We start from the raw sequence: 26169 nt of genomic DNA on the forward strand, positions 1-26169 counted from the left end.
CAAAAGTGATGGCCATTGTGAAATCCTATGTGGCAGCTAAGAAATGGCTGTGATGGTAGGTTAATGGCAAAATTTTAATGATGACAATTCAGGTAAAGTTGCCTCCTCCAATTTTCACTAGGATTCAACACCAAATTCATCTGAATTGTCATTATTATATTTTTTTGTCATTAACCTACCATCACAGCCATTTCATTGGATTTCACATATTTGCACCCTGGCATTTTTGGGGGCCACATCCTTTTTTCACTTCACAGCTTGGCTGTTTGGGAGTAGATATCACTTCTTTTTTGCAATTGCATACCTCAAAGCCAGTGTATGGCTGGCTTTTTGGGTTTTCTTTTCACGTGTCTTTTTCTTTACTAAAGGAATGAAGAAGAGTGCAGATTTTTGTTTATATTTTATATGTCCATTTGAATTTTATGGTTTTGTTCTTGATACCTACTGAAATTTGGAACTGTAAAATTATCTCTACAGGGTGACTTTTAAAGTACCTGAACTCTCTACTGGGCAACTTGTAACATGGTTGAACTCTCTACAAAGTGACTTTTTTGTAGCAGAAATCTATATGGCGTAACTTGCAATGCAGTTGAACTCTACAGGGTGACATGTAACATAGCCGAGTTCTCTACAGGGCAAAAACTGAACTCTCCACAGAATGATTTTCAATGTAGTTGAACTTAGCTGAGCTCTTTACAGGTGCATTGTTTGTAGTTGAACTCTCACTAGGGTGTTATGTAGTTGAACTCTCCAGAGAGTGACTTGTAATATAGCTGAGCTCTCTACAGGGTGACTTTCTTGTAGTAAAACTCTTTGAATGTTGACTTGTAATGTAACTGAATTCTCTACAGTGAATATTGCTGAACAGGGCTTGACTTGTGGCTAAACTCTCTCAGAGTAATCTGTTTGCAGCTGAGTTCTCTACAGGAAACTTGCTGAATTCTCAACAGCAATTTTTTATAGCTGCACTCTCTACATGGTAACTTGTAACAAGGTGACTTTCTTGTAGCTGAACTCTCTACAGAGTAACTCGTAATGCAGCTGAATTTTCTGAAGGGTGATTGGTTTGTAGCTGAACACTCTACAGGGTGACATGTAATGTAACTGAACGCTCTACAGAGTGACTTGTAATGCGACTGAATTCTCTACAGGGAGACTTGTAATGTAGCTGAACTCTCTACAGAGTGACTTGTAATGTAGCTGAACTCTCTACAGGGTGACTTGTGTAATGTAGCCAAACTCTCTACAGAATGATTTATAATGTAGCTGAACTCTCTACAGGTCTTTAACATAGCTGAACTCTCAACCTGGTGTCTTGTTGCACTATTGTAACATAGCTGAATGCTCTAATAGGGCAACGTATTATTACAAAGTTGGCTAGGTGATTATTAGCCAAGATAGTAGTTGCCTATAGATAGGGGATCAGCCAAGACAGCAGTAGTTCAGTGGTTAAGAATGTGGGTGTTAGGTATGGAGGTCCCTGGTTTGAACTCTGGTAAGTTTTTGTACACCTTTTTTACCCCGCAGTGACTACTCTGTTAGAGTATCTCAATCCCACGATTTTACATTTGTTTGGTTTTTGCAACTTTGTAGCTATAACTCTAGTGTTATTCAAACTATCAAAAGGCACTGCTATGATGATCATCCAATGTACACACCAATTTTCAAGTTATTCCTATATTCGGTTTACCCTTTAGCCGTAACAGAAGTTTGATCATTTTTTTACATGAATAAACATTCATAACTCCTTGGATATTTATCAAATTATCAGATTCACAGCAAACTTGGTACATGAATCCACCTTTATATGCTTTTCATTTTTACCAAAGATCAAGGCAATCAAATTACACATTTGCAATTTTTGCAGCATGCAAAAATAAATCAAAACCCCCATAGCCCCAGAAAAACGAAGAAATTAAAACGAAACTTTGAACGCCCATATCTCACAAATGGCTGTTGTAAAAAAATTGCTGTGTGGCCTACCCTACCTGGCAGACAGCTATAATGCAAAAATGGTGTGCTTGGAGAAGGGGCCATGGAGCTACACATGCATGAAAAAGATGTTTTCTTTCTTCCTATTACAGGAGGATTGAATGTGGTAAAATTTACAAGGATGATTTGATCTGGTTGATGTCATCTTGCGGGTGAGGATAAATATTATTTAGGTATTACTTGAAGCTGATTTACAATAGGATCATTCTAAGATATTTTGCAATGACTTTGAAGTTTTGGCCATTTCAAATCGTTTAGCATCTATCTTTATTATCGTTAGTCCATAGCTTGTTAAGGACAAATCTTGCTGCTTTGCATCACAGTGACTCTGTCTATTTGATGGTGAGGGTCCCAGATAGGAGCACTATAATTAAGTAGTGGAAGCACTAGTTGTTTGTACGTACACTTGTTCTTCAAATAAGTAGAACAAGTTCTTAGATTTCTTTGTAGGAATCCCAGTGTTTGATTTGTTTTGATGAAAGTGTAAGTTTGCCATGACAGTTTTTCAGATCCCAAGTTATTTATTTTCCTTCACTGACCTTAATTGAGTGTCATAGTGTAACTATTGAGATGTAATCTTCATAAAATGTTACATTTAGAAATATTGAATTGTGGCAAGTTTTAGCCTGCTTGGATAACTGGTTTAAGTCCTGCTATAGCATTGTAAGAAAGTTTATGGTTCAAGAAAGTTTATGGTTCTATATCATCTGCAAATAAATGAAGTTGGCTTTGTACACCATCTGCATGCTACATCAATAAGGTCAAGAATGGACCCTTGAGGTACTACAGCATTGGCCTAACATGGAGAAGATAATACACCATTTATAGCCACCTTTTGAGAACAATCTGATAGGAATGCTACAAGCCATGCCAACTTCCAGCTACTTTCTGGTGAGATCTTTCAATACAGAACAGCCAACCATACAAGTCTTGACATTGTAGCTAATAGCTTCTGGGGAGGCAGACTTGAAGAGGTTATACCTTGATGTCAGAATTTTTAATCCTAGTGCACCCTAAAATCAGCCTCTCCAATTTGTGTACAGATGTCACGATAGAGAGAAGAGGTGTGGAATATCAACAATGGGGAGAATGTCTCTTTACTCCTCTAATTTTCACCACCATTTATAAGAAATTGGTCAAGCTCTTGAGTGCCAAACATGGTCTTACTTATGGTGTAGTGATGGGATACAAATTAAGCTTCTCTCTGTTATGATCTGTAATTATGTGTATTCCAGTTTGTGCTGTCCAGTTGCCAAGGCTCCAATTTCTGTGCAGGTCACAGAGGCTTGTATTCAGACTTTATTGTTTGCTTTAATAGGTTTGAATCACAAACGATGACTCTTTTCTTTTAATGATGAACTATTGATTGTCTGAAATGAAAAAAATAAACTCTTTGGCCTGCTTCACCACCCCTGAGTCAGTTAGTTAGTCAGTCAGTCAGGCTGTAGAAAATTCAACTTAATATATTTTCAAATCTTGTAACAACTTATTGGAAACGTTTTGGGTCACATGTACATGTTTGGGCTTGACATACCGGTAATACCTAACCAATGTTTCCAAGGTACCATGTAGATATTGTGAGGCTGGTTCTGGGTTGATACTTATTGCAGAAAAGAGCAAACATTTATGATCCCTACTGCTCAGTACCAACTACCATATCATATGATGATTGTTTATTGCTATTATCATCATTGTAATTATGCTGGTAAAATGTGACCACAAAATGAAGCTGTACACATCACCCGCCAAATGCTGCGATGTACACATTAGCATGTGTTGCTCTAACAATACAGAAAACTCTCATATATTTATAAAACATACCCTTGGTATATTCCATAGGTGGTAGAGACAAGGGGGCCAGTGGCCATGCCCCCCCACTTTTATGGGACAATGTTTGCAAGAAAAGATCAAGATACTCTAATAGAATGGTCAAGATCTAGATAGCAGTCACAGTATTCAGAGAAGTAGTGTAGCAAGCTACTTAGCTAAGTATGTGTAGTTATAAATAAAGAGATATAGTTGGTGGAGGGCAGCTATATTGTCAGCTGGTAGTTACCTTTTTTTGGTCTTCAGTCTACAGCTGACCTGGTCCCTTTACTCCTGATATACGCAGTTGTGTACGAATTCTAACATAACAAGTAGAAGAATTTTTAGTCTGATTAGGGATCATAGCCATAAAATGTAATGAAACAAGGGAGGATACCTAATCTGCAGATATACTAGTGGACATTTAATCCCTAATTCAGTCTTGGTCTTGGGTATAGACTAAATTAGGGATTACATGTTCACTAGTATATCTGTAGGTGTAGGTGACCTCCCCAGTCAGTCAGTAGGAAATTCTGCTAAACACTTTTTTTAAAGTCCATAGCAACTTATCGGAAGCACTTTTGGCCATTCTGTAGACACTTTTGAGTTTGCTTATACCTCACCAATACTACCAAGCTAGGCACCATGAAGGTATTGTGAGGCTGGTTTTTTGGCCAGAAAAGCTCAAACCTTCATGATTCCTAATACGCAGTATTGTAGTGATTATTATATTGATACTTAGTTTGCAGGACCAAATGTTAAATCACCATTGTGCTGTATTCACTAGTTTACTCATCTTCAGTAAGCCCAAACCACCACCATTATCATACAGTACAGTGTAATGTATATGTGATTAGATCTGGAACACCGGTCTTATCGCCCATGACAGCAGGTTTGATTTTTCACCACAAGCACAAAGCTATACATGAATACACTACTAAAATTCACTGTCAAAATCAACCAAGCTTGGGTGGTCTTCTTTTGCTGACTGCTTTTTCCAAACCCAGTGGTGAGCTGTACAAAAGGTCTGGGGCCTTAATGGAGCTCTGGCCAACCTGGGTATGGTTGTATGTGGCTATACAGTTCCGTGGTGTTGAACAAAGACCTGTACTGTACAGTTTTTAGACCTGAATGGCCCATAATTTGACTCTTTAATTTTGTAAACAACCTCTTGCCCTCCCCTCCACTCCCCACCCCTATTGGAGTTTGCCTGATACAGTCAACCTCGAGTTAAAAACTAGCAGGAAACTTAGCTGTTGGCTACTTGCATAGTGAAAGATAATGAATTGGTGTGAAAATTTGGTACACATCACTTCAATCATTGATGAACTACAACACACTAAATACTTAAAAGTACTATACTTTTAAATAGGTGATAAGACTGGTTTTCCCAGTCACAGTCACATATTAGGGATCACCATGGAGGTTTGCACTTTCTTGTAAAAAAATATTGACCAGAAACAAGCCTCACAATACCTTCATGGCAGCATTGGTTAGGGAAAATCAAGCCCAAAAGTGTTTTCACTAATAAGTTGCTCTGGAATTTTAAATCTTTTTTTATTTATTACTAACTTACTTGTAATTTAGTACAATTCCAGGGACCTTCAACTCCAACTCAGTCTAGGACAACCAATTTATTGACTGTCAAGATCTGTACAATGCGTGGAACAACAACCTGTATATGAGGAATTGAGATACTACAAGCTATAAAATTAAATTACAATTAAACACAGACAGGATATTGCATCAGCAGTTTCCAAAATACAGTGTTGGGAATAATGTGTTACTAAAGTGATGAGGTATGCAATAGTCATTACTTTTTGGGTTTCTTCAATAGGGGTATCCCGCTAATATAATTAAGTAAGTAAGTAAGTGTGACTTAAATATCTTTATGCCAATCTCAGGATAAGATAGAGGATTCCATTTGGGGATTGCCTTGGGGGTAGAGATATATTTCTCTATTTCTGATCTGGCTTGACAGTCAGAAATAATTAGCTCCAGTATTTGGAAGAGATGGTGATGGTAGGTAGTAGTGAGAAGGTAGTTGTAGGTAGTAGTAGGTAGTAGGTAGTAGTAACCTCCATGATCCCTACTATACAGTACTTGTCTATCATACTGCGTGATGTGTCACCCTGATGCCTTCAGACAAGTGTAACTCAATTAATGGCTAAGGCTTACACAGGTTTGATTTTTCACTGTTACAGACAGCTTTTAGATGTTGCTTCAGCCCAACAGGTGCCTTTTGGAATATCGCACACACAGTGCATGAACCATGGACTTACCTTCATCTTCCTTTGTGTCCCATTTCTTTTCACTGATAATGACATGGCAATGTGTCAATTTGCGGCTGTGCACTTTGGCTTCTTTCTGCATTTGTAGTAAACAGAAATCATCCATATTTTTCATAGTGACTGGGATTGATTGCAGAGATGCTTTTCATACTGTTGTTCTTCTAACTTCATTATTTGTAATGCTGTGTAACGAGCTGAACATAGCAGCTTAAATGAAGTGTAAAGGCCACTACACTTGGAGCTATTCTTGCTTTGGATGCAGGGATTGTAGAAATAAAAGTAGTAAAACAAGAGAGGTCACCCACACCTGTAGATATACTAGTGGACATTTAAACCCTATAATAGAGACTGAATTATGGATTAAATGTCCACTATATATCGGCAGGTGTAGGTGATCTCCCTTGCATAGGTGATCTCCCTTGTTTTACTGCTTTTTTATTTCTATGATTCCTAATCAAACTTAAAATTCCTAATTTGTTCCTTGTAGCTATTTGTAATGAACTGTGAGGCATAAGTGAGTTGTTTATGTAACTGCCTTTGTACATGCTTATACTCGTATTACTCTTATGGAAGGTTACCCCTTTAGTTGGAGCAGAAATGACAGGCTACTCTAGTATAATTCCAGGGACCTTCAACTCCAACTCAGTCTAGGACAACCAATTTATTGACTGTCAAGATCTGTACAATGCGTGGAACAACAACCTGTGTATAAGGAATTGAGATACTACAAGCTATAAAATTAAATTACAATTAAACACAGACAGGATATTGCATCAGCAGTTTCCAAAATACAGTGTTGGGAATAATGTGTTACTAAAGTGATGAGGTATGCAATAGTCATTACTTTTTGGGTTTCTTCAATAGGGGTATCCCGCTAATATAATTAAGTAAGTAAGTAAGTGTGACTTAAATATCTTTATGCCAATCTCAGGATAAGAAAGAGGATTCCATTTGGGGATCGCCTTGGGGGTTGAGATATATTTCTCTATTTCTGATCTGGCTTGACAGTCATAAATAATTAGCTCCAGTATTTGGAAGAGATGGTGATGGTAGGTAGTAGCAAGAGTTTATAATAAGAGGAGAGTATCGAACTTCGCTATACCCAGTGAAAAATGAGCCCGTAAAGTCCTATGGCCTCGATCAAATGCCATGTTACCGACTGTTGATTGCTGACTAATTACTTGCGCCGCGTGAAAGATACCGGGCGTGCTCCTTTTACGCGCGCCCATAATCTTGTGTACAAAATGGCACGTGGTGGTGGACGAGGTCGAGGAAGAGGTACCGGGAAAGGCAGGAAAGCTCACGACAAAGAGCAGCAGCAGTCACGAACAGCTTCACCAGCAAAAAAACGACGAAGGCTTACAAAAACTCAGGGTACCGAGTCGAGTGACGGGAATGGGGTAACTGGTTGTTCTAAACAGCGCGCAGCGAAGAAGACGAAGACAGTAACACCAATGCATGACAAACAAACTGTTGTCGAAAGGAAGAAGACCAAGAAGAGCAAAACAAAGGCGATGAAAAAATCTGACAGAGATAGCTTGTTGCAATCACTACAGAAAATCGATGACAAGATTCTACGCTGTGAAATTGTTGCCAAGTTAAAAGCAACTTTTGAAGGTAATATGTTGTTGATAGAGTTTACAGAAGTTGTGTGCTCATCCGAACAGCCGCTGCACGGTTTGATGATTCATCACCAGCGTTACTTTGCAGCAATGTATGTCTCCAGCAAGAAACAACAGGATGCTTACTTACAATTCCAAATTGACTGGTTTAAATATTGCAGCGTTTTTCTTCTCAGTGAAGAGCATTCTTTACAAGATATTGATTATCATGAATTGTCGGGACATGAAGTAAGTGCACTTAGAAACACATGGTTGGGGTTTGCAAAAGCTAATGGTGTTCCTGTTCCACGCTGTAACAAAGTTATGATGACCATATCATCTACAGTCTATCATTTTTTACTGGATCATGTTGCTTGGTTTCAGCAGAAGTTTCTGCAGCCTGAAACCATTACAATAGAAGCAGATGATGATGGCGTTTATTACCGCTTTGGGGGAGCAACACTTTGTAGCATGCTACATGGTTTGTATAAAGATATCAAGCACTGCTCAGATAACTGCAAAGATAGTCTTTCTCAGAAGATCACTATTTTGCAAGCCATGAACGTTAAGGATAAATCTTGCATTCCTGGGTACTTACAGTATCGTGACAGAGGATTTATGTATTTTCCTGACCCAGTCTTCATACTGTACCTCCGTGAAGTTGATAGTATTCTAAAAGAAGTGGTCAACTTGAAGGGGCTAAATGAACATGGAGATGAATTGATCAAGGTAAATTGTACTACATTCAAGCATACTAAGGAAAGCCACCACATGAATACACAACAATGTTATATGTTTTTTTTTTAACTCAGGTTGCTCATGACACTATCAAAGCTGACCGTAACATTGAACAATCATTCAAAAATGCGTTATCACAGAAGATACCAAATCTTGATGTCTTCAGTGAAGGAACCGTTGAGGGCGTCTGTGAAGAATTTACAAGGAAACTATGCAATACCAGAATCCAGGAGTTCATCTCATCTACGAAACAACAATTAGCTACTAAGAAGGGACTAGCGTCAACTGTAGATGTCAACCTGAGGAGCACCTTATTAACTCAGCATACAAAATTAAGCACTAAATTAGGTACTTAAATTCTTGATTATGTTTAATACATACATTAGTAAGAAACACTTGTTATTGTTGTTGTTCTTTCTTTCCATACTTGTGTTTTATTAATGGTAGTTCCAATGTACCAATAGATTGGTCCCTATAACCTTTTCCTGCCTGATGACTGGTAGTACACTGTTTTACCAAATGGGAACACCTCGACGTTACATAATTAACTGCATCCAACTTCCCTCCAGCACTATATTTATACTGGCTGAATAGACTCTCAACAGCCGAACCAGATATACGGAGTGGGGAGATGAAATATGTTGGATATGTCTCTAAGAACCATTTCACAAAAGCATTAAAACTGTAAACATCTATCCGTAAAAGGTCCCACGCTACATAAACAAAAGAAACATAATTAACAACAGTGTACACGATGCCACCCTATTCGCATACTTTGCCAAGATAGAAACTCCTTCTGTGTGTTGCTGGTATGTGGAAACTGTGGATCTGTTGATGTAAGTATATACATTCATGTTGTAGTTTGACATACTGTAGATCACATACCATGCTCAAGGAGATCAGTGAGCCACCCAGAAAAATAGTGGTAACCTTTATTAATGTTCTTTATGACATCACAGTTTAGGCTTTGGACCCTTTCATGGCTAAGAAAGCCACACTCGAATAAATGATGACAAGCTTCCAAGTATTTAAGTGTTTCTGAAGTTTTCGCTGATTCCTCTGGTGTAGTGTTGTCTTGATGTATATACCAATGCAGCTCTCCCAACACTTGTTCTTGCTAATAAAATACCACTGTACATTCTACAATCAAAAAATAACACCATAACTTACCTGCATTATCTTCGCTGGTAGCACATTCAATTTTGTCCATGCATCTCGAAGACAATGTGTTTCCTTCAGCCTTGGTACCATCCTTGCACAGTTGAGTTGAGCTCGACCAATTTCTCGCTTATATAAGTCATCAATAGTATCCCATCCAAACTTAGGTTTACCGACACGTTGAAAATGTTTTGTGCCACTTGTCTTTGAAGAGAACAAGGCATTAATCATGTTCTTCAGCTAAAAAATATCAAATAATTATTACCATTAGGCAATACAATAGCTTACCTGATGTGATGGACAGATCAGCCAAAATATTCGATGTGGCGGGTTCCATGGGTTCACCATCCATGGCTCTACTTTAAAAATGTCGTCTTCACCTTCTGTTACTGAGTACACTCCAGCATGTCCATGGTTTCTTTTGATGACTGAAACATTTGGAGATGCACCATCACAAACTAATAAACTAGTTTTAAGTTCGTGAAATTGGAACAGGTAGATTGTCTCCATGACGCATGCCATAACAAATTTGTTGTCCACTGTTGATGGGCTAGTGAAATAGGGCCCAACAATGTCAAATTCACTAGTCAGGTCACGCCAAAGAAATTGTAAAATGTAGGATGTTTGCTGCACAGCTTCAGGTTCCTTCAGCAGTCGATAAATATCATTAAGGGAAGGCAACTCTTTGTGGGTCATTGCAAGACCCATCAACTGGTGACTGCGGGAATTCCACATCAGCTGGCATGCTACCTTTACTTCGTCAAATATAAGCACACCATCTGATCTCGGTTCTTGTCTACCAGTTTCTCTGCATTGCTCTTTAAAAAGGACATAACGGGCAACTTGAGTTTCAATACACTCACTCCTTGCTCCTGGCTCATGCATGAATGCTCCAGTATAAGCCTGCAATGTGGCCTTTGATGGCAGTTGCAAGATCCCAAATCCTTTCAGTGCATCGTAAGCTGCACTGCTTCTGGTATATACTGCCAAGGCTACAAAATAACAAAAAATTTTTTTTGTAAATTTGAGTTTATCAAACTCCTAATTTCTGCCACCAACCTTCCTTGCATGCATAATTTATTATTTATTTACTGCATACAAGAACAGTCTATATAACCTATTGAATCCTGCAGTGGCTTACCAATTCTGATGGTAATCATACTCCATCTGTTGCCGCGAGCACCCGTAGCTGAAGAAAAAACAGAGCAGAATAATTAACAGTGCAACAGAATAATATAGAAATTACCATTCTTGGATTGGTCACGCAGAAACTGCTGTTGCTGACGTTTACTGTCTGTATACCAGATCTCCTTCATAAGGTCACCCACACCATGCTCACTCCCTTCAAGAAAAATCTCATCTAAATCACCATTACCAATCCTTTCTACAAGAGTACACATCTCTTCATGTTGTTCATCATTCAATGTTACATCAGATTCATTGTACTTTTCCAACTTCCTTATCATGTTTGATCTCTCACTTTGTGCATTTGACTTTCTCCTTTGTTGACTAGCAGGAGACATGTAGGATAGTCTGGCACGTGATGACGACGACTGTCTTTTCAGCTTTCTACTGGGGCTCTCTTGTAAGGTGCGACGCCTTTGACAATTTAAATCAGTCACAAGTCTCTTACAGGCAGAGCACTGCACCTCACTAGAGCTTTTCTCATTGCTGGTAGCATTACTGGCCAATTTAAACCACAATTTGCAATTGAATGAGTCAACACGGGCAAATGGCTCCTTGGTTTGTCTAACGCTTAAAATATCAAAGCGCATTGCTCCATAGTAATGTTGCTTGTAGTGCAGTGGATCTATACCAGGACAAAACTTGTAACAAGGATCTCTACAAAATTTCTCACACAGTTCTTGGACATCGAAAACTGATTGAAATACACCAGATTCCCATTTCTTCATCAGTACATGCACCTCATATTCAAAACCTGTAATTGTCACTTGGATTCGTGATGTATAGCCAAACGGTGGATGAAGCATCACAGTACGCTGTGTTATCACTAACATAGAATTACCTGAAATATCCTGGACTGGTGAAAAGCACAGTTCTGGAAACCTATCAACTCCCAACTCACAAACTTCGTGGTGAAATGATTCAATCTTTGCTTTATCGATAATATTGCACCTTGGCGAACCCAGCTCCACGTTGTTACTATCAGTTTCTTCACTTATACCTTCATCGCCGACTTCTATTCTAACGGTACGCTCTGACCCACCACTGCTACACATACCATGACGATGGTCATCAATTAGAACTTCATCGTCAGTCGTTTCTTCACCTTGACGAGCAAAGGACACTCGTCTCGAAGGAGTTTCATCCATCCTGAAACTTAAAGCGGACACATGCGGACATTCTCAAAGCCGCCCAAAACGTGTTAACTCTCAGCAATCAACAACTGGTGAGTTTACGCAAAATTACTGTGATATCCGGAATACTTTACGGGCTCATTTTTCACTGGGTATAGCGAAGTTCGATACTCTCCTCTTATTATAAACTCTTGGTAGTAGTGAGTAACAATTAGTGAAGTGTTTACTGATTTGAATAAAAGGCTGGATTAATCTACTATTCTTTCATCGGTCATGTAGAGTTGGCTTATTAACTGGTGTACGTATAATAATGTGGTGATGCTATTTGCCATGGGTTATTTGTATCAGTAGCTTATAAGAGCTGAAGGAGCGTGATACTAGTGGTTCCAACATTTGACTAGTTACTTAAACCTCAAGTAAACCTCAAGTCCATGTAGGGCATTCATCCTATATTCACTGCTACTCAGTGGTTTATTGCATCATCACCTTCAAGCTGTTTATTTTCAAAGGAAGCCATGATGAGTCTAAGTACTTGCGTGCTATTTGTAAACTAAAAGAGCCTGAATAACTCTTAATTAACAATGAACTAAGTAACCATATATTTTGTAAGTTCTTGTGTTGTACTGAGGACCAGAAACAGAGCTATGTTGAAATCATTATTTTAATTACCCTACCAGTATTATTGACACTCTATGGCTGCATATTAACTGCTAGCACCTGATAACATATCATAACCAAGCACAGCCCAGGAAATTACTGCTCTATTTATAAGGACATGTTTCATTAGCAAAAAATAGAACTCAGCTATACCTTGAGTGTTACACTCCTTTGAGCCTCCGGCACTTATAAGCTCCGGTGTGTATCAAACTGTGCAGCCCTATGTTGGATCATTTCAAGTTGTTTGATTGAATTATGATGGTATATGTAGGTGCCATATGGTGGAGCAGTAATGTAGCATTGGTAGAATCAGTTGCTTGTAGCTATGTTCACGAAGGTATCTTGGAAGACTGTTTTTGTTATGTTTAGTGTGTGAGGGTGCCAAGTTATAGTCTAGCTTTATACCTAAATATGGATTTTGAGAAACATTACAAGTGTAGTGCCTGTGTTTATGTGATGTTTTGTAGCTACTCGAAGAATGCTAAATTTGGCAACATTGAATTCCATATACCAATTTCTACATCCAGATTGTTAGATTATTAAGGTCCTGTTGAAGAGTACTATGGTCCTGTGGTGTGTATATCAGTATAAACTAAGCAATCATCAACAAAAAGGCGTATCTCTGTATCTTGATGTTATCGTGGATATCATTTATGTACAGAAGAAAAAGAATTGGTCCCAGCACAGAGCCTCAATGTACACCTGAGGTGACTAAACAAGATGAATATGCATGCCTTCAACCAAAACTTCTTGGGATGGATTACATGCAAAAAAACTACCAGTTTAATAAACTTCCTTTTATTCCATAATAGTCTAGTTTTTGGATGAGGTGATGGTGAGAGACTTTGCCAAAAGCTTTGCTAAAGTCTAAGAATGCAGCATCATCGTGTATATAGTGAATGTTGAGCGGATTTAGCATTTAGCAAAGTCATCTACATGTAGTCAGGAGCAGTTGGGTCTCACATGAGTGATTAGCATGGATACCAAACTGTGTAGACGTGGTGATGATCCAGGTGGTGCATAATTTGGCTAGACTAGCGATGTAAATAAAAATAATTGTAAGTAAAAGTTCTTTGGGTCAGACTTACTACCTTTGTTATGGATGGGTGTAATGAATACATGTCGCCAATCTGATGCAGTATTGAGAAAAAAGTAATATTATTATGTAAAGAAGCAGTAATGATATTACCTGATGCACAGTAATATTATTATGTAATGCTTCTAGCTATACGTTAGTAATGTGTTACAGAGTCCAGTCTAGTCATTTATTGGCATGGCTGTAGCTAGCTAGTTGGCTTTGAAATCAAACAGTATGGTAATACCGGTTAAGTAGGGATCGCCCTAAAAATTTTGTGCCACCCAAAATTCTGCATTTAAAAATCATCCTAGAGACATTTTACGCAACAAAAATCACCTTTACGGAATAGTACTAGTCCATATAATATATAAAACAGCATTAAATATAACAAAACACTTACAGGTGACCGAATATAGAATTTTTTTAAATCACTAAAACTCGAATTTTAGTCTCACTGCCTCACTGCTTACCTCGCTGACTATAGCTGCAAGGCTAGAGGCCAAATGCAGCAGTGCATGGGCACCATTTTATGCTACAATAACAAACTCACTAGTGGCATGTGCCTTTTGGGGTTCCGACGAGTGTAGGCCCTCTGCGCCGTGCCTTTTCTTTTATCTTCAATCAGGCTGCTTGTCTTTTTCTTCACCCATACAATGAAACCATAATATTGAGGTGTCTTTCAGCAATATATAGATGCCACAGATTTATTTCAGAGCTGGATTTTGGAAGTGCTTTAGTCCTGGCACTAGTATAAGGCCATCATTATCGTATTGCTTGTTTCCCGTCACCCAATGGAACAAAAACTGATGCTCGCAGAAGGTGATTATTGATTATTAATTGTATACTTGTAGTAGTCTCTGATTACTCTATTAGAGTATCTCAAACTTAAATACTGCCAGGGTGCACCCTGTTGAACAGGACTACCACCCTTCTGCTATGATTATATGCACAGCTAATCAGTGGCTGATGCAGTTACCTTGATACTGGTTACTCTGTACCCTCTTCTAGCATGAAATAGTACATTCACATGATCTATAATCAAATAATTAAAATTTGGTGTGGGTACCTAAAAATTGATGCGGACAGTGATGGGAAACAAGGAATTTAGCCCTAAGAGATATACTAGCTATATATATCTGCAAGTTCACAAGGGATCTCGTTTGCAATAATTTTGCACCCACACCCATCAATTAAAGATCTAGGTGGACTAATAGCAATATTAATACAATTCAGCTTCACCATCTAGTCAAAATATAAACATGTAGACTGGAGGTTACAAAGGTATGTTTTCTATCATTACACATGCAAATATCAATAAATCATATAATGCAGAAGGCAGAACAACAGAAGCTTACATGTGACTCTATACAGCTGATGTATCTCATGCATATAGTCATGTACATAAGATGTACAGCACGAGTCGTGCACGTGTACAGGTGTTAATTACAGTGAGATGCGATTAACCTGGAATGTGTTACACTGTCAGTATACCATTTCTTATGGCACTTAATATGATCCTGCAGAATTTCTTCAATTCATACGTAGCTGTAATTTGAAGCCCACAATCAAAAGTGATGCTTACTCGTTACATTATAAATACAAACTGAAAACCATAAGCAGTAGGAAGAGTGGAAAATACTGAATGTATGTATTGCTATCATCCTTGTATGTTCTTGTGGTAATGACACGAATAATGATTATGAAATTGTTGTTAGTGTTTGTGCTTGTAGCATAGAAAACAGAGCATTTACACTTTTAAAAAAAATCTCAAAGTACCATTGTACATCTCATGGGTGTAACAGAACAACCCCACAGGTGTAACAACAGAACACCCTGAGAGAAGCCTAGAGTAAATGGCTGCTATGACACCCTCCCTGAAAGGTGTTTCAGTAACATCTCTTTTAACAGTGTAACCTGTTCATGAAGAGTTTGAATATCTTTATTTAATTTTTTTTGTAACTAACGTTATGCATGTCATGTGATGCAGTAGATGTAAGCAAAATTGTAATCATTTATTCATTTAAAACATCTTCATACATGTATGCACAAATAACTACAGGGCTAAAACTATACCTTGATTGATTTGCCAAATCTCAACTCTGTAGATCAATGCAAATGGCTATGATTATTTTCAGTATATATAGTCATTGCATAAATCAATCTCTTTGCTATTCTCACTGTTTAGTGCTATAATTCCAAAATTACCGCAACAGGCTGAAACTTTGCTAACCAATTTATTGGACACTGTAGGTAATGCTGAGATAACAAAAAAGAAACTTGGAAATTGTGCAGACTAGGCATGTTTTGCTGAGATGGCCACATATACAAAAGCAACAGACACATCCACCATCCATTCCTGTATTCTTGTCTTTATATACCACATCGTCATAATCCAGTCTGAGTAATAACTATCACAGCTTTTTGCATGCAGTAAAATTGCTCACATGATCAGTATAACTTTATCTAATGACATATCTCTTGGCTACAAATAGTGGGGGTAGTTACATCCTACTACTTTATCACCACTTGACTGAGAGTTGGGTTAGTAGACCAGACGATACAAGTACACAAAAAATTTGGAATTTTCAACTAGAGTAGGGACCATAGCACATTGACAAAAAGTACTGAAACAAGCTGGAGTAGTGCACGATATATAATCACAGTAAAACAATAAGAAGCGTTATATCCCTACTGTGCTCAAGATACCATAACGGAAATGTACAGTAGGGATATAACACTTCTTATTGTTTTACTGTGATTTAATATTGTACACTACTGCAGCTTGTTTCAGTACTTTTTATCGATGTGCTATGGTCCCTACTCTAGTTGAAATTCCAGTACTTGTTTGTTAAATAATATTTCTTATGACTGGTGAACCCACGCATACCACATCAAAAGAAAGAAATGGTGCTGTGCATCTCAGCTATATCAATTATCATCCAAAAAGTGAAGTATCCATTATGCTTTGTTGTCAGCTATGTTCAACCCATTACACAGCAGTACAAATCAAGAAATGTTCGAAAAGCAACTCTGCAATCAAAGTAGCCACTATGGAAATACAGATGATTTCCATTACAAAGGGAAGCCATCATGTACTACCAAAATCAACACTTTTGCTGTCAGCAAAGATGAATGGGACACAAAGGAGGACACTGGTAAGTCCATGAGAATGCATTGTATGTACTGTAGTATGCCAAAAGGCACCTCTCGGGCTGAAGCGACGTCAAACAGTGAAAAAAATCAAGCCCATAACCTTAGCTGTTATTGAGTAACGCTTGTCTGAAGGCATTGGCAGTCAGTCAGTAGAAAATTCCATTTAATAAATAATTCCATAGCAACTTGTTGAAAGCATTTCAAGTCAATTTGAAAGCTTGTTTGGGCTTAGTTTTACCTAACCAATACTGCCTCATCATCGTCAGGGAAAATTGAGGCTGGTTTTTTGAGTGATTTTTTTGTGGGCCACACCTACACCTTTGTGGTCCCTACTAATCATACTGTATGATTGTTTAAAGTGTATTACCAACTACCCTCCTCATGAAGTAGACCACTGGCAGACCCTTTTACAGACAAGCAGGATAGTACATCTTGTCTCAAAACTGGCATAGCTAGTTTGCTAGCTAAAGCATATCAAAACATGGTATTGGGATTTGTAAAGTCTAAATGGCAAAAATGGCAAAATCAAATCTACAGCCAGTATGTTTTATATCAGCAATATTGTACATTACCAGTGTCCTTTGTTTGTTTTCTGCCCTTAGATCATGAAATGGACTGATTAAACTCTGATTCTTTGAAAGGTCTCAGGATGGATGGATCACTTTTTCAATTTCACCAATACAAACTCCATACATTTTACATCATTTTGTATTTTCAATACTTGCAAGCACTAGACATGATCAAATACCATAAAATTTAATATCATTCAACTCCTTATGAAATGCTCTATTCGATTCCGCCTGAACAAAATTCGTAATCACCATAGCAATGGTGTAATGTCACTATTTCATTAGAACATGAAATTCGTGATTTGCTCTCCAATGGATTTTGTGCTGCGTAAGTTGCTACATACCATGGTTTGTTGTAAATTTGCAACCTGTAAACACTTTAGCTTTGATTAAATGTTGTTATCCATTTATTAGCTATTTATTTTATTTATTAGTAACAACCATTAAGGGTGAAACGTTATAATGTACAGAAACAATGTTTTTATCATTTCCTTTGATGTCTGAGGTTACTAAATCCAATAGAAACCTGTGGCAGAGTTACTAAATAGTTAGCAACCTGTGGTCTCGCCGGTGGTTGTTTACTACATTCATCAAATAAAAATCAGCAAAGCCAAAAACAAAATGTCCTTACTGTTAACTCACTTTCTGGACAAGACAAACATCATTGACATTCGGATCTAGGCATTCCAGTCAATACACTAATGTCACACTGTGGCACTGACATAATAAACTCAAAGGATAATTCTCGATGCTAACACTCACAGTTTGCTTCTTAATAGCTTACTTTCTGGACAACACAAGTGTCATTCTACCCCAACAGATAGTAACTACTTGATACTGGCACTATAGTAGTGCAATGTCATGCCAGTGCAGTGGCACTGACACAATCAACTCGACTTAAGGATAAATCCCAATGCTAGCATACACAGTTTGCTACTTTCTCTCACTCTTTCTTTGTTCAGGAAAATTTTCTAAATCGCTTAGAATGGGCTGACATCAGTTTCTATGCTATTAAGAACCCTCAAATGATGTGGGCTTGGCTACCCACACTTAATTACTTCAGCCACATAATAGTTTTTATCCCATGGAAAAAAACTGCCTTATTATTTAAAAAAAACCTGCCTTATCTACTCAGGAAATGAAGTCTTATACGATAATAGAAAATGTTTAGTAAATAGCTTGGTCTGAGAAGAGAAATCCAATTATTTGTACACATAGATTATTTTGTCCCATCCACAAACAAAAATGTGGCTCAGAGCAAGATGTCCACTCTTATTCAGTTACACTCCTTCCCTTCGACTATCAGACTGTGGAACTCCTTCCCTAAATATGTAATTCAACAGAACACTTTTAAATGTACATACCTCCCTCCCCTAATATATAATTAATTCAATCAAATAATAACACCTTTGAATGCATAATTTACATTTAAAGGTGTTCTAAATTGATTGAATTAAATATACAGCTGTTCGGACCACAGTCTGATACTGTATTATGTCTCCAAATGTTTGTAGTTATAAAATTTTCATAACTGTATAGCAGCTCTATGAAAATTTGATAAACACTGAATACTTCGGCATGCAAGAAGCAACATTCAAGAAAAATGAAGAGTATAGCTACTTCAGCTGTTCAGCTACAGATAGCTATACCACTTTTGTCACCTTCACAGTGTGAGTGATTCTGAGCTCACAAGTATTTCATCTCGAACTGGCATCCATTCGTCTTAGTATACATGGAAGCCTCTCACACACAAGACTCCTCCAGTAGCTGTGTTATGTTTTTTCCCGAAAAAAATTCTTTATAACTGTACTAATTTATTTTTACAAAAATTCATAAACTACGAAAATTTAGACTCTGAGCTGCCTGGTAGTCAAAGGGAAGGTGTGTAAATGCTTGTACTATACTAGTTAGTGTACTCATTTAGGTATAGCTGTATAATAGTAAACATACCTAGTTATCTCTCTGCTAAACATTGACGTAGCCAGACTTTAACTGGGTAGGTTTTTTGGATAAAAAGTGGACCTTTTGTGTGATGTGGTGAATGTTAGTATCAGACTAGGCATGTGAAGTATGTTGAAACTACAAGTGTCTGGATTCTGGGGGCATGCCCAGGACAATAGATACTAAAAAGGCCAAATTTGGTGACATTTCTAGACTTGCTACTAAAATGTTGCTAAAGTTGTGGACCTTTTTATTGTGGACCTTTCTACTGAAATTGTGGACCTTTTACTAAAATTGTGGACCTTTTTCTTCCGCAGAGAGGGTCTTTAAGAGGACCCGCGCTGCCCTCTACAAGCCTGCTAAAGCATCATCAAGCATACATCATGTCGTATTATCTATACCTTTGTACATCCCTGTCACGGTCACCGGCACTGCTGGTTGGTTCCCCATTCAGTCAAGTGTGACTTAAGACGGCGACGGAGCCTCCCGAGTAGACTGCCAACTACGCGGGCTGATAGAGAGCAGCGAGATTAAGTCGCTTAGCCGGTAAGTCTGCTTGGTAGGCAGCTGCTCCTGGCTCAGCTCCTGGTTTCCCGTCTAGTTGGCGAAAATCGCTGTAGTACTCAGTAAAGTGCTGCGTCACGGCCGAGTACTAGATCAATTCACGTTCCCAGTCAGGGATTTTTATATTCACTCGATCTGACTCAGAAGGGTGCGTCACCGGGGAATTTTATTTATCAATTTTTTGGCTGTAGTGCACTTGTCAATTTCATGCCCCACCCCCCCACCCCCGGGGGTGGTGGGGAATACAGGGGATTTGACAAATCGTGGTGTCAAATTCCCCACTACTGGGGCAAAATCGGCTGTCAAATCCCCACTATGTCCCCACCCCCTAGTAGGGGATTTGACAACACCTCAAGGATAAGCGCATATTTCATGCATGCAACTAATAATTAACCTGGTATACACCTGTAGCTAGTAAAATTATAGTGAGTACGATTTAATTGTTTAGAAATGCAACTACCGAAAAATCAGTCAGTGAATTGGAGAACTGTCAATTGCCCCAGGGGTGGGGACAAGAAGCAATGTCAAATCCCCACTTGGGATGTGGGGACACCCGGGGGTGGGGGGGTGGGGCATGAAATTGACAAGTGCATAGCAATAAGATTGTTGTTTTTTTTTAAAATTAATCTATTTATTTTATTTATTTTTAATTTAATCTTATTATTTTATTTTTTAGCATAGATTGTGTAGGGGGCGCGAAGCGTATAGCTACCCCTCAAAAGTGAACCCCTGGAAATATTTTATGCCTCCTCTGCACCAGGCTAGGGGTTCGCTAAAATAATCGATCCTCACCCCCTGTCCCTGAAAACTAAGCTTGAACCAACAGGTATGTTACGCGCAATTTGTGAATTTGCGCAGTTTAGCATTAAATTGCGCTGCACCTCGCGCTGCACATTTTGTGAACATATGGAAACAATTTTGCGACACCAGTGAATGTTCTATTAGAGTATGTAAAGATAGTCTTCATGGATTTCATTGATATACGTAACACCTTCAGAATGTTTGTGTGTATAGACACTTAGTAAAGTGCTATATACATCATATGGACCAATGAATTTGCTTTAATAATGAATAACATTTAAGAAACCAAATATGTCATACCTGTCTCATTGAGTAGTATGAATATACTTAACAGTTGTAAGGATTTCATTACCTGAATAAGTAAGTAGCTGACCACTAAAGAAGGCAATACAGTTTCCGTATAGCTTCACCATGAAATTTACAGGGCCTCAAACAAGCAAGCTATCTTCACAAAGTGCATTAAACTAACAGAAATCTATGAAGCAGTTTGTCCATTTACAACAAACAGGAGCTCTCTGGGATGCGTGTAGCGCAAGTTACAAATTTAGCCCTTCAAAGTGAACTCTTCCTCCGCGCTTGACGCTATGGGGCTGGATTCGCTGTTAGACACTATTTACCTGATTATCTATCATTGTGCGGAGGTACTTTTCCTACCAGGTCTTTAGTACACGCGTTAATTCTACCCATGACACACAAACATTTGAAACAGGTTTTTTTTTTAATTCGCCACTACCAGGTCGAAGTGAATACTAAAAATCGGCTTCCGCACAATTGCAGCTTATTTACTACTGCTTACCCATGCAAAATTCGACAGTCATATCTTGAAAAACCGGCAACTAGTTCATTTTTGTATGGAGGCTTGTAATACTAGCGCACAGCAATCTTGTTAAATGCTGTGATGATGTGTGCTTATGCAACATAATTATATTCATTTGCAAATGACAGGAACTGGTGGTCAACCACAGTAATGATTATATTTAAGCCTCATAGCTAATGTGATTGCTTGCATAACACTGTTGAAACCTTATGAAAACTGTTCTGAGCCACCTTAAGTACAATTATTTCTGATTATACCAATTATTTTGAAGTTCTCTAATAAAGCAGTCGGCCAGGTTTGGATTTAATTTGTTTAAAGTAAACAGTGATCACTTGAAGAAACATTGAAGGGTTTGCCTTGAAGACAATTATTATGTGCACTGTACGAGCTAATGAATTCCCTTCAATAATGAATCATGTTAAAGAAAATTAATGCGACATAGAAAAGGCTTACTGTTGCATATTGCCGTATGAATATAATTTGCACTTGTAGGGATTTCATTGGTTAGATAGGCAACTGATCAACAACTAAAGATGTTTGTATACATCAATCATCTCTCAGTATGGCTATCTCTGTTATATGACAGAAAGATTTTCAAACAGTTTAATAAAGCAGTCTGTCATTTTTTTGTATTGAATTCTCCCATATGATTCATAATTTGCGCAACAATTTATAAATATGTGGAAAAGGAAAGAAGTCAAAAGCCTGTGATACCTTATCATCAGTGTCGGGCAAGTTACTTTTTACAAGTATTAAATTAGTTACATACCAGCGTTGAAACCGGGTCGGGTCATCCGGGTCACATTTTCTCCGGGTCTGACCCGGTTTACAATTCATCCGGGTCTGACCCGGATTGGATCACGTGAGAAACGAAATTGTTCGTTTGACGACATGGAAACTTATAAACGCTATCGCGTAGCTCTTTTGTGAGCCACGCCCACTTATCGCATTACCAACATACGCTCAGCTACGCCCATTTGCTAGTAAGTGCAGTATGCAGCACGAAACTGAGGGTATCTATGGTGAGGGGTAGCTATTGTCAGTAGGTGAAGACGTTTTTTTTTTTTTTTTTTGGTCTTCAACCTACAGCTAGGCTGAAGTTGCAATATTTACTCAACACGAATCGAACGCTCAAAATTAAGGCTCAAACGAATAGTAGCTTTCTGTATTCGAATATTTACTCAACTATTGTCCGAATACTCGAATATTCGGTGTAAGGTTTCATTGCTATGAATGCAATCCAGTAATTAAGGTGGCCACTACCAAGAAACCTATAAAGAACCACAAACAAGTTTGTGGCTTCGTATGAATAACTTACTGAGAAGAAAAGGGTAGCATAGTGCCCTTTCTGAAAGGATTACCGCAGCGATATTGTGATGGAAAGTGTTTATAACAAAGTAGAAGTATCTGGAGTAAACCATGAATCCATATGAAGTTTTGTGCCTACGGCGATCTGCCACAGCATTAGTACATCTTCACCAATTAGTGGCTGCCTAATGCTATTTCTACTGTTCGCTTCTTCAACAACATTCTTTCCATTCAATGGCATCGTCTCCGCTTCCTTAATTGCTTACAGCTAATCACGTGCCATTGTATAACGATCATGTGCGAATATTCGGGGGTTAATTTTATTATTCGAATACTATGCCAACGAATATTAATACGAATAATCGGTTATTCGTTTGAGCCTTACTCAAAATGTAGACTCGTTTGCTCGCTCGAGACTAGCCGAAACACGTCTCGGCTTTAATTAATCCGGGTCAATCCGGGTCAAATCCGGGTCAGTGCGTCATCCGGGTCAGCAGTAGTGACCCGGTTTCAACGTTGTTACATATTACATATTATTTGCAAATGAACTATTTAGTTACAGTTACATATTACCCATAAAATAAAGTAACTATATATATATATAATATTACATATTATATTACTTTGTGTCCACAGCCTTAACTGTCACGTGTGAAACTACCACCTTATCACTTGACATGATTGCGTTGTTGGACAATGTACAAATCGGCTATAAATAAGAAGCTGGTGAACAAGCTTCATTCAGTAGGCTTCATTACTTCGTTGTGGCTATAGGCGTTACTCGGTGGATTGCTAACAAGATTAGTAACTTCGTTACTTGTAGTAATAATATTGCGTAATAAAATATTCGTTACAGTAACTATATTACTTAGGTAACGCGTTACATTATTAAATTTTGTTAACTGTTCCAAGGATTTAGGCTACTGCTAAATTGTTGCGCATTTTGTGAATCGTATTTTGGAGGCTCCGGATACATTTCAACAACATAGTCAGCTAACTGCATGGTATTGCTTTTTTTTTGGGAAGACTGCATCAGTAGAAAAACTACTGCTTTTCAGCAGTGCCCATACATAACATACAATATAATTACATACACATTAACATACATGCAATTAGCTAAAATGAGATTTATATAAGTGTTTAAATTGTCCAAGAGTTTTCCTGAGATCAGGTTTTACAGCCCAATGATCATCTCCAATCGTGCAATAATAGAATCACTCACGTGCTCCAGTTCCTGCTAAAATTTGAACTTGCCTAAAGATTTCCGCTCCATTCCCCATTCGCGAAGTAGACAAGAAAGCTGGTTATACAAGCTAGCTACAACACCGTAGAGTGAAGATGGATTTGTGAAAGCGCCAGGGCGGATTCACGAAGTTTCAGTCACTGGCAGAAAGGCGACTGGGAGGCCGAGGTTCAAAGCGAATTATCTTTTTTTGGGGCCCACTTTGACTTTAAAAATTTTTCATGTTTTGTGAACTTACCGTTTTTATTTGTTTTACGGAGCCACATTTCTCACAGGCTGAATCTCGCGTTGAATGCCATGATATAGCCAACTTGGATATAGCCAGTGTATTCCCCGTCTTCACCGATTAGGGACCCGCCGATTATGCTCATAATTGTATCTATTATATGCTATGCTGCACTGCTCAAAAATTCACCTATTATGCTTAAATTAATGCTCAATATTTACCTATTATGCTCGATTATGCTCAATGTTCATGCTTTAGTTCATATGCTTTGCTACTAGTTTAACACTGTGTATAGAAAGAAAAAATGAGAGGCTGGAACATAAATAATAAATTATTGCTGCATGCCTGCATGTAAGAGAAAAGATCGATATACTCTAATAGAACAGTCAGTTTGATGATTGTTCTATTAGAGTTACTGACTGCTCTATTAGAGTATATTGATCTTATTTTGCAATTGTCATTTTTCCAGCAAGAATTTACACTATCGTACAAATATTTAACCTATTATGCTCAATGCTTTCAGGTACCTATTATGCTCAAAATTATGCCAGCATAATCGGCGGGTCCCTATCACCGATATAATTGTGAACTCTTTTTTATTTTATTTTTTTATTCCTGGGGTATCTAGCACCCCTTGCCACCATCCCTAGCACTAGCTGTTGAAGTGCTAGCCAAAAGAAAGACTAAAAAAATTTATTGGATTGAGGGAAAGGCACCTGACCTTCTATCAGAGCAAGGTCAAGAGCCCTATGGCTGGCCGGGCAGCCACTGTGGGAGCGTGCTCCCCTGAGACATGAACTCTACAGACAACTACGTAGGTGAACATTTCCTTCCTCAGTGAGGCACGTCTTCTTGCAACACATGGCCATGGGATGACTGAGGCCAGACTACCGGGGAGTGAAGGAATGAAGGCTACTCGTAAGAACTGTGTCACAAAATTAATAGTGAACCTTGTGAAATTGAATATAGTTTATGTGGTGTGACAGTTTAAGGCCACTCCAAATAAATTCTCTGTTTCCCATCCTGGACTCAAGCATATTTGCATGTGGGCAGGCAGTCAGACCATTTCCATTATTTCATTATAAGATTGGCAGCTTTTCAAGCCATTATTTGCCTGGCTCAACCATAAAAACTGCATAAAAGCATGCTTAAGCTTGTTCCTTCCTTTTTAAGTTGCATAAAATAGCACAAACATGAAGTTTGTGCTGACTTGATAGCACTGCTGACACGTGAGCTGATGTAGTTTCAAGTGAACCTGTCAGTATGCAACAATAACCAGTAAATAATGGAAGAATACGGAATAATGGAATATTTAGAGCTGACAGTAACTAGATGCAGGCAGTGGACGGGAAACAGAGAATTTATTTGGAGTGGCCTAAACTGCAATTGTTGGTTACATGCTCTGAAACTACATGAGTATCTAGCTTGCACGTGGATGTTAAGTTTGTGATCCCCAGTAGTTGGTTTGTTCATTGAAATATCATGTCAGTGAAGTGGAATTATAATTAGCATCACTTATTCCGCTAGTATTTGCACCAACTGGGTTAATGGGAATGGAGGTACTCTCACTATTATGTGAGAAATTGTGATAAAATCAAAACTAATAATGACTGCCTACCAACCTGCATAATTGCCTCTATAATCTATGTTGAAAGTCTTTAAAATAGAAGTGTATTTCAAGGTGTAGTAGCAACAGGGAAGTAAAGTGCTTATCAGAATAGCCTTACAAGATACTCTAATAGAGAGCCATTTTACTCTGATAATTAAACAAGTTTGTCAACTTGCTGGGTCGATAAAAACTTCATGAAATGTAATATTAATTTAATTGTGGTCACCTGCCTATTTTGATGAAGGAATGGCACAATGGTTTGGCACAATGGTTTTCACCTGCCTATTTCTTGCAGGTTT

At 38.2% G+C, this 26169-nt stretch overlaps 3 protein-coding genes across 5 annotated transcripts in view; 1 reads left to right on the forward strand and 2 right to left on the reverse strand.

Moving 5' to 3' along the window:
• The window catches only part of LOC136256223 (uncharacterized), a 34937-nt gene extending 14922 nt beyond the window's left edge, over positions 1 to 20015 (reverse strand). For 2 of the 3 annotated variants that reach the window (XM_066049158.1, XM_066049157.1), the window contains exon 1: positions 19704 to 20015. In XM_066049158.1, the coding sequence (XP_065905230.1) occupies positions 19704 to 19752 (49 nt within the window). In that variant the 5' untranslated portion in view covers positions 19753 to 20015. Of the gene's footprint in view, positions 1 to 5374; positions 5526 to 19703 lie in introns of those variants that run through there. The other variant, XR_010701387.1, reaches the window with a different exon arrangement.
• LOC136256470 (uncharacterized) lies at positions 7323 to 8885 on the forward strand. The gene is made up of 2 exons (XM_066049440.1): positions 7323 to 8419; positions 8503 to 8885. The coding sequence occupies exons 1-2, from the start codon at positions 7334 to 7336 to the stop codon at positions 8782 to 8784; spliced, it is 1368 nt and encodes a 455-aa protein (XP_065905512.1). The 5' UTR covers positions 7323 to 7333; the 3' UTR covers positions 8785 to 8885.
• On the reverse strand, positions 8773 to 12090 carry LOC136256469 (uncharacterized). Its single transcript, XM_066049439.1, has 7 exons — positions 10833 to 12090; positions 10728 to 10775; positions 9875 to 10578; positions 9599 to 9826; positions 9314 to 9545; positions 9203 to 9256; positions 8773 to 9141 (listed from the first exon to the last, which is right to left on the reverse strand). The coding sequence occupies exons 1-7, from the start codon at positions 11917 to 11919 to the stop codon at positions 8828 to 8830; spliced, it is 2667 nt and encodes an 888-aa protein (XP_065905511.1). The 5' UTR covers positions 11920 to 12090; the 3' UTR covers positions 8773 to 8827.
• Positions 20016 to 26169: the final 6154 nt, after the last annotated feature.

This window comes from Dysidea avara, chromosome 5 (assembly GCF_963678975.1).
Source record: "Dysidea avara chromosome 5, odDysAvar1.4, whole genome shotgun sequence".
In the NCBI taxonomy this organism is placed as follows: Eukaryota; Metazoa; Porifera; class Demospongiae; order Dictyoceratida; family Dysideidae; genus Dysidea; species Dysidea avara.

Coding starts and splice junctions, on each gene's coding strand:
- LOC136256470 (XM_066049440.1), top strand. CDS start 7,334: ATGGCACGTGGTGGTGGACGAGGTCGAGGAAGAGGTACCGGGAAAGGC. Junction 8,420..8,502: donor ATGGAGATGAATTGATCAAG/GTAAATTGTACT, acceptor TTTTTAACTCAG/GTTGCTCATGACACTATCAA.
- LOC136256469 (XM_066049439.1), bottom strand. CDS start 11,919: ATGGATGAAACTCCTTCGAGACGAGTGTCCTTTGCTCGTCAAGGTGAA. Junction 9,546..9,598: donor TACCAGCGAAGATAATGCAG/GTAAGTTATGGT, acceptor GTATTTTATTAG/CAAGAACAAGTGTTGGGAGA. Junction 9,142..9,202: donor GGAGTTTCTATCTTGGCAAA/GTATGCGAATAG, acceptor TTGTTTATGTAG/CGTGGGACCTTTTACGGATA.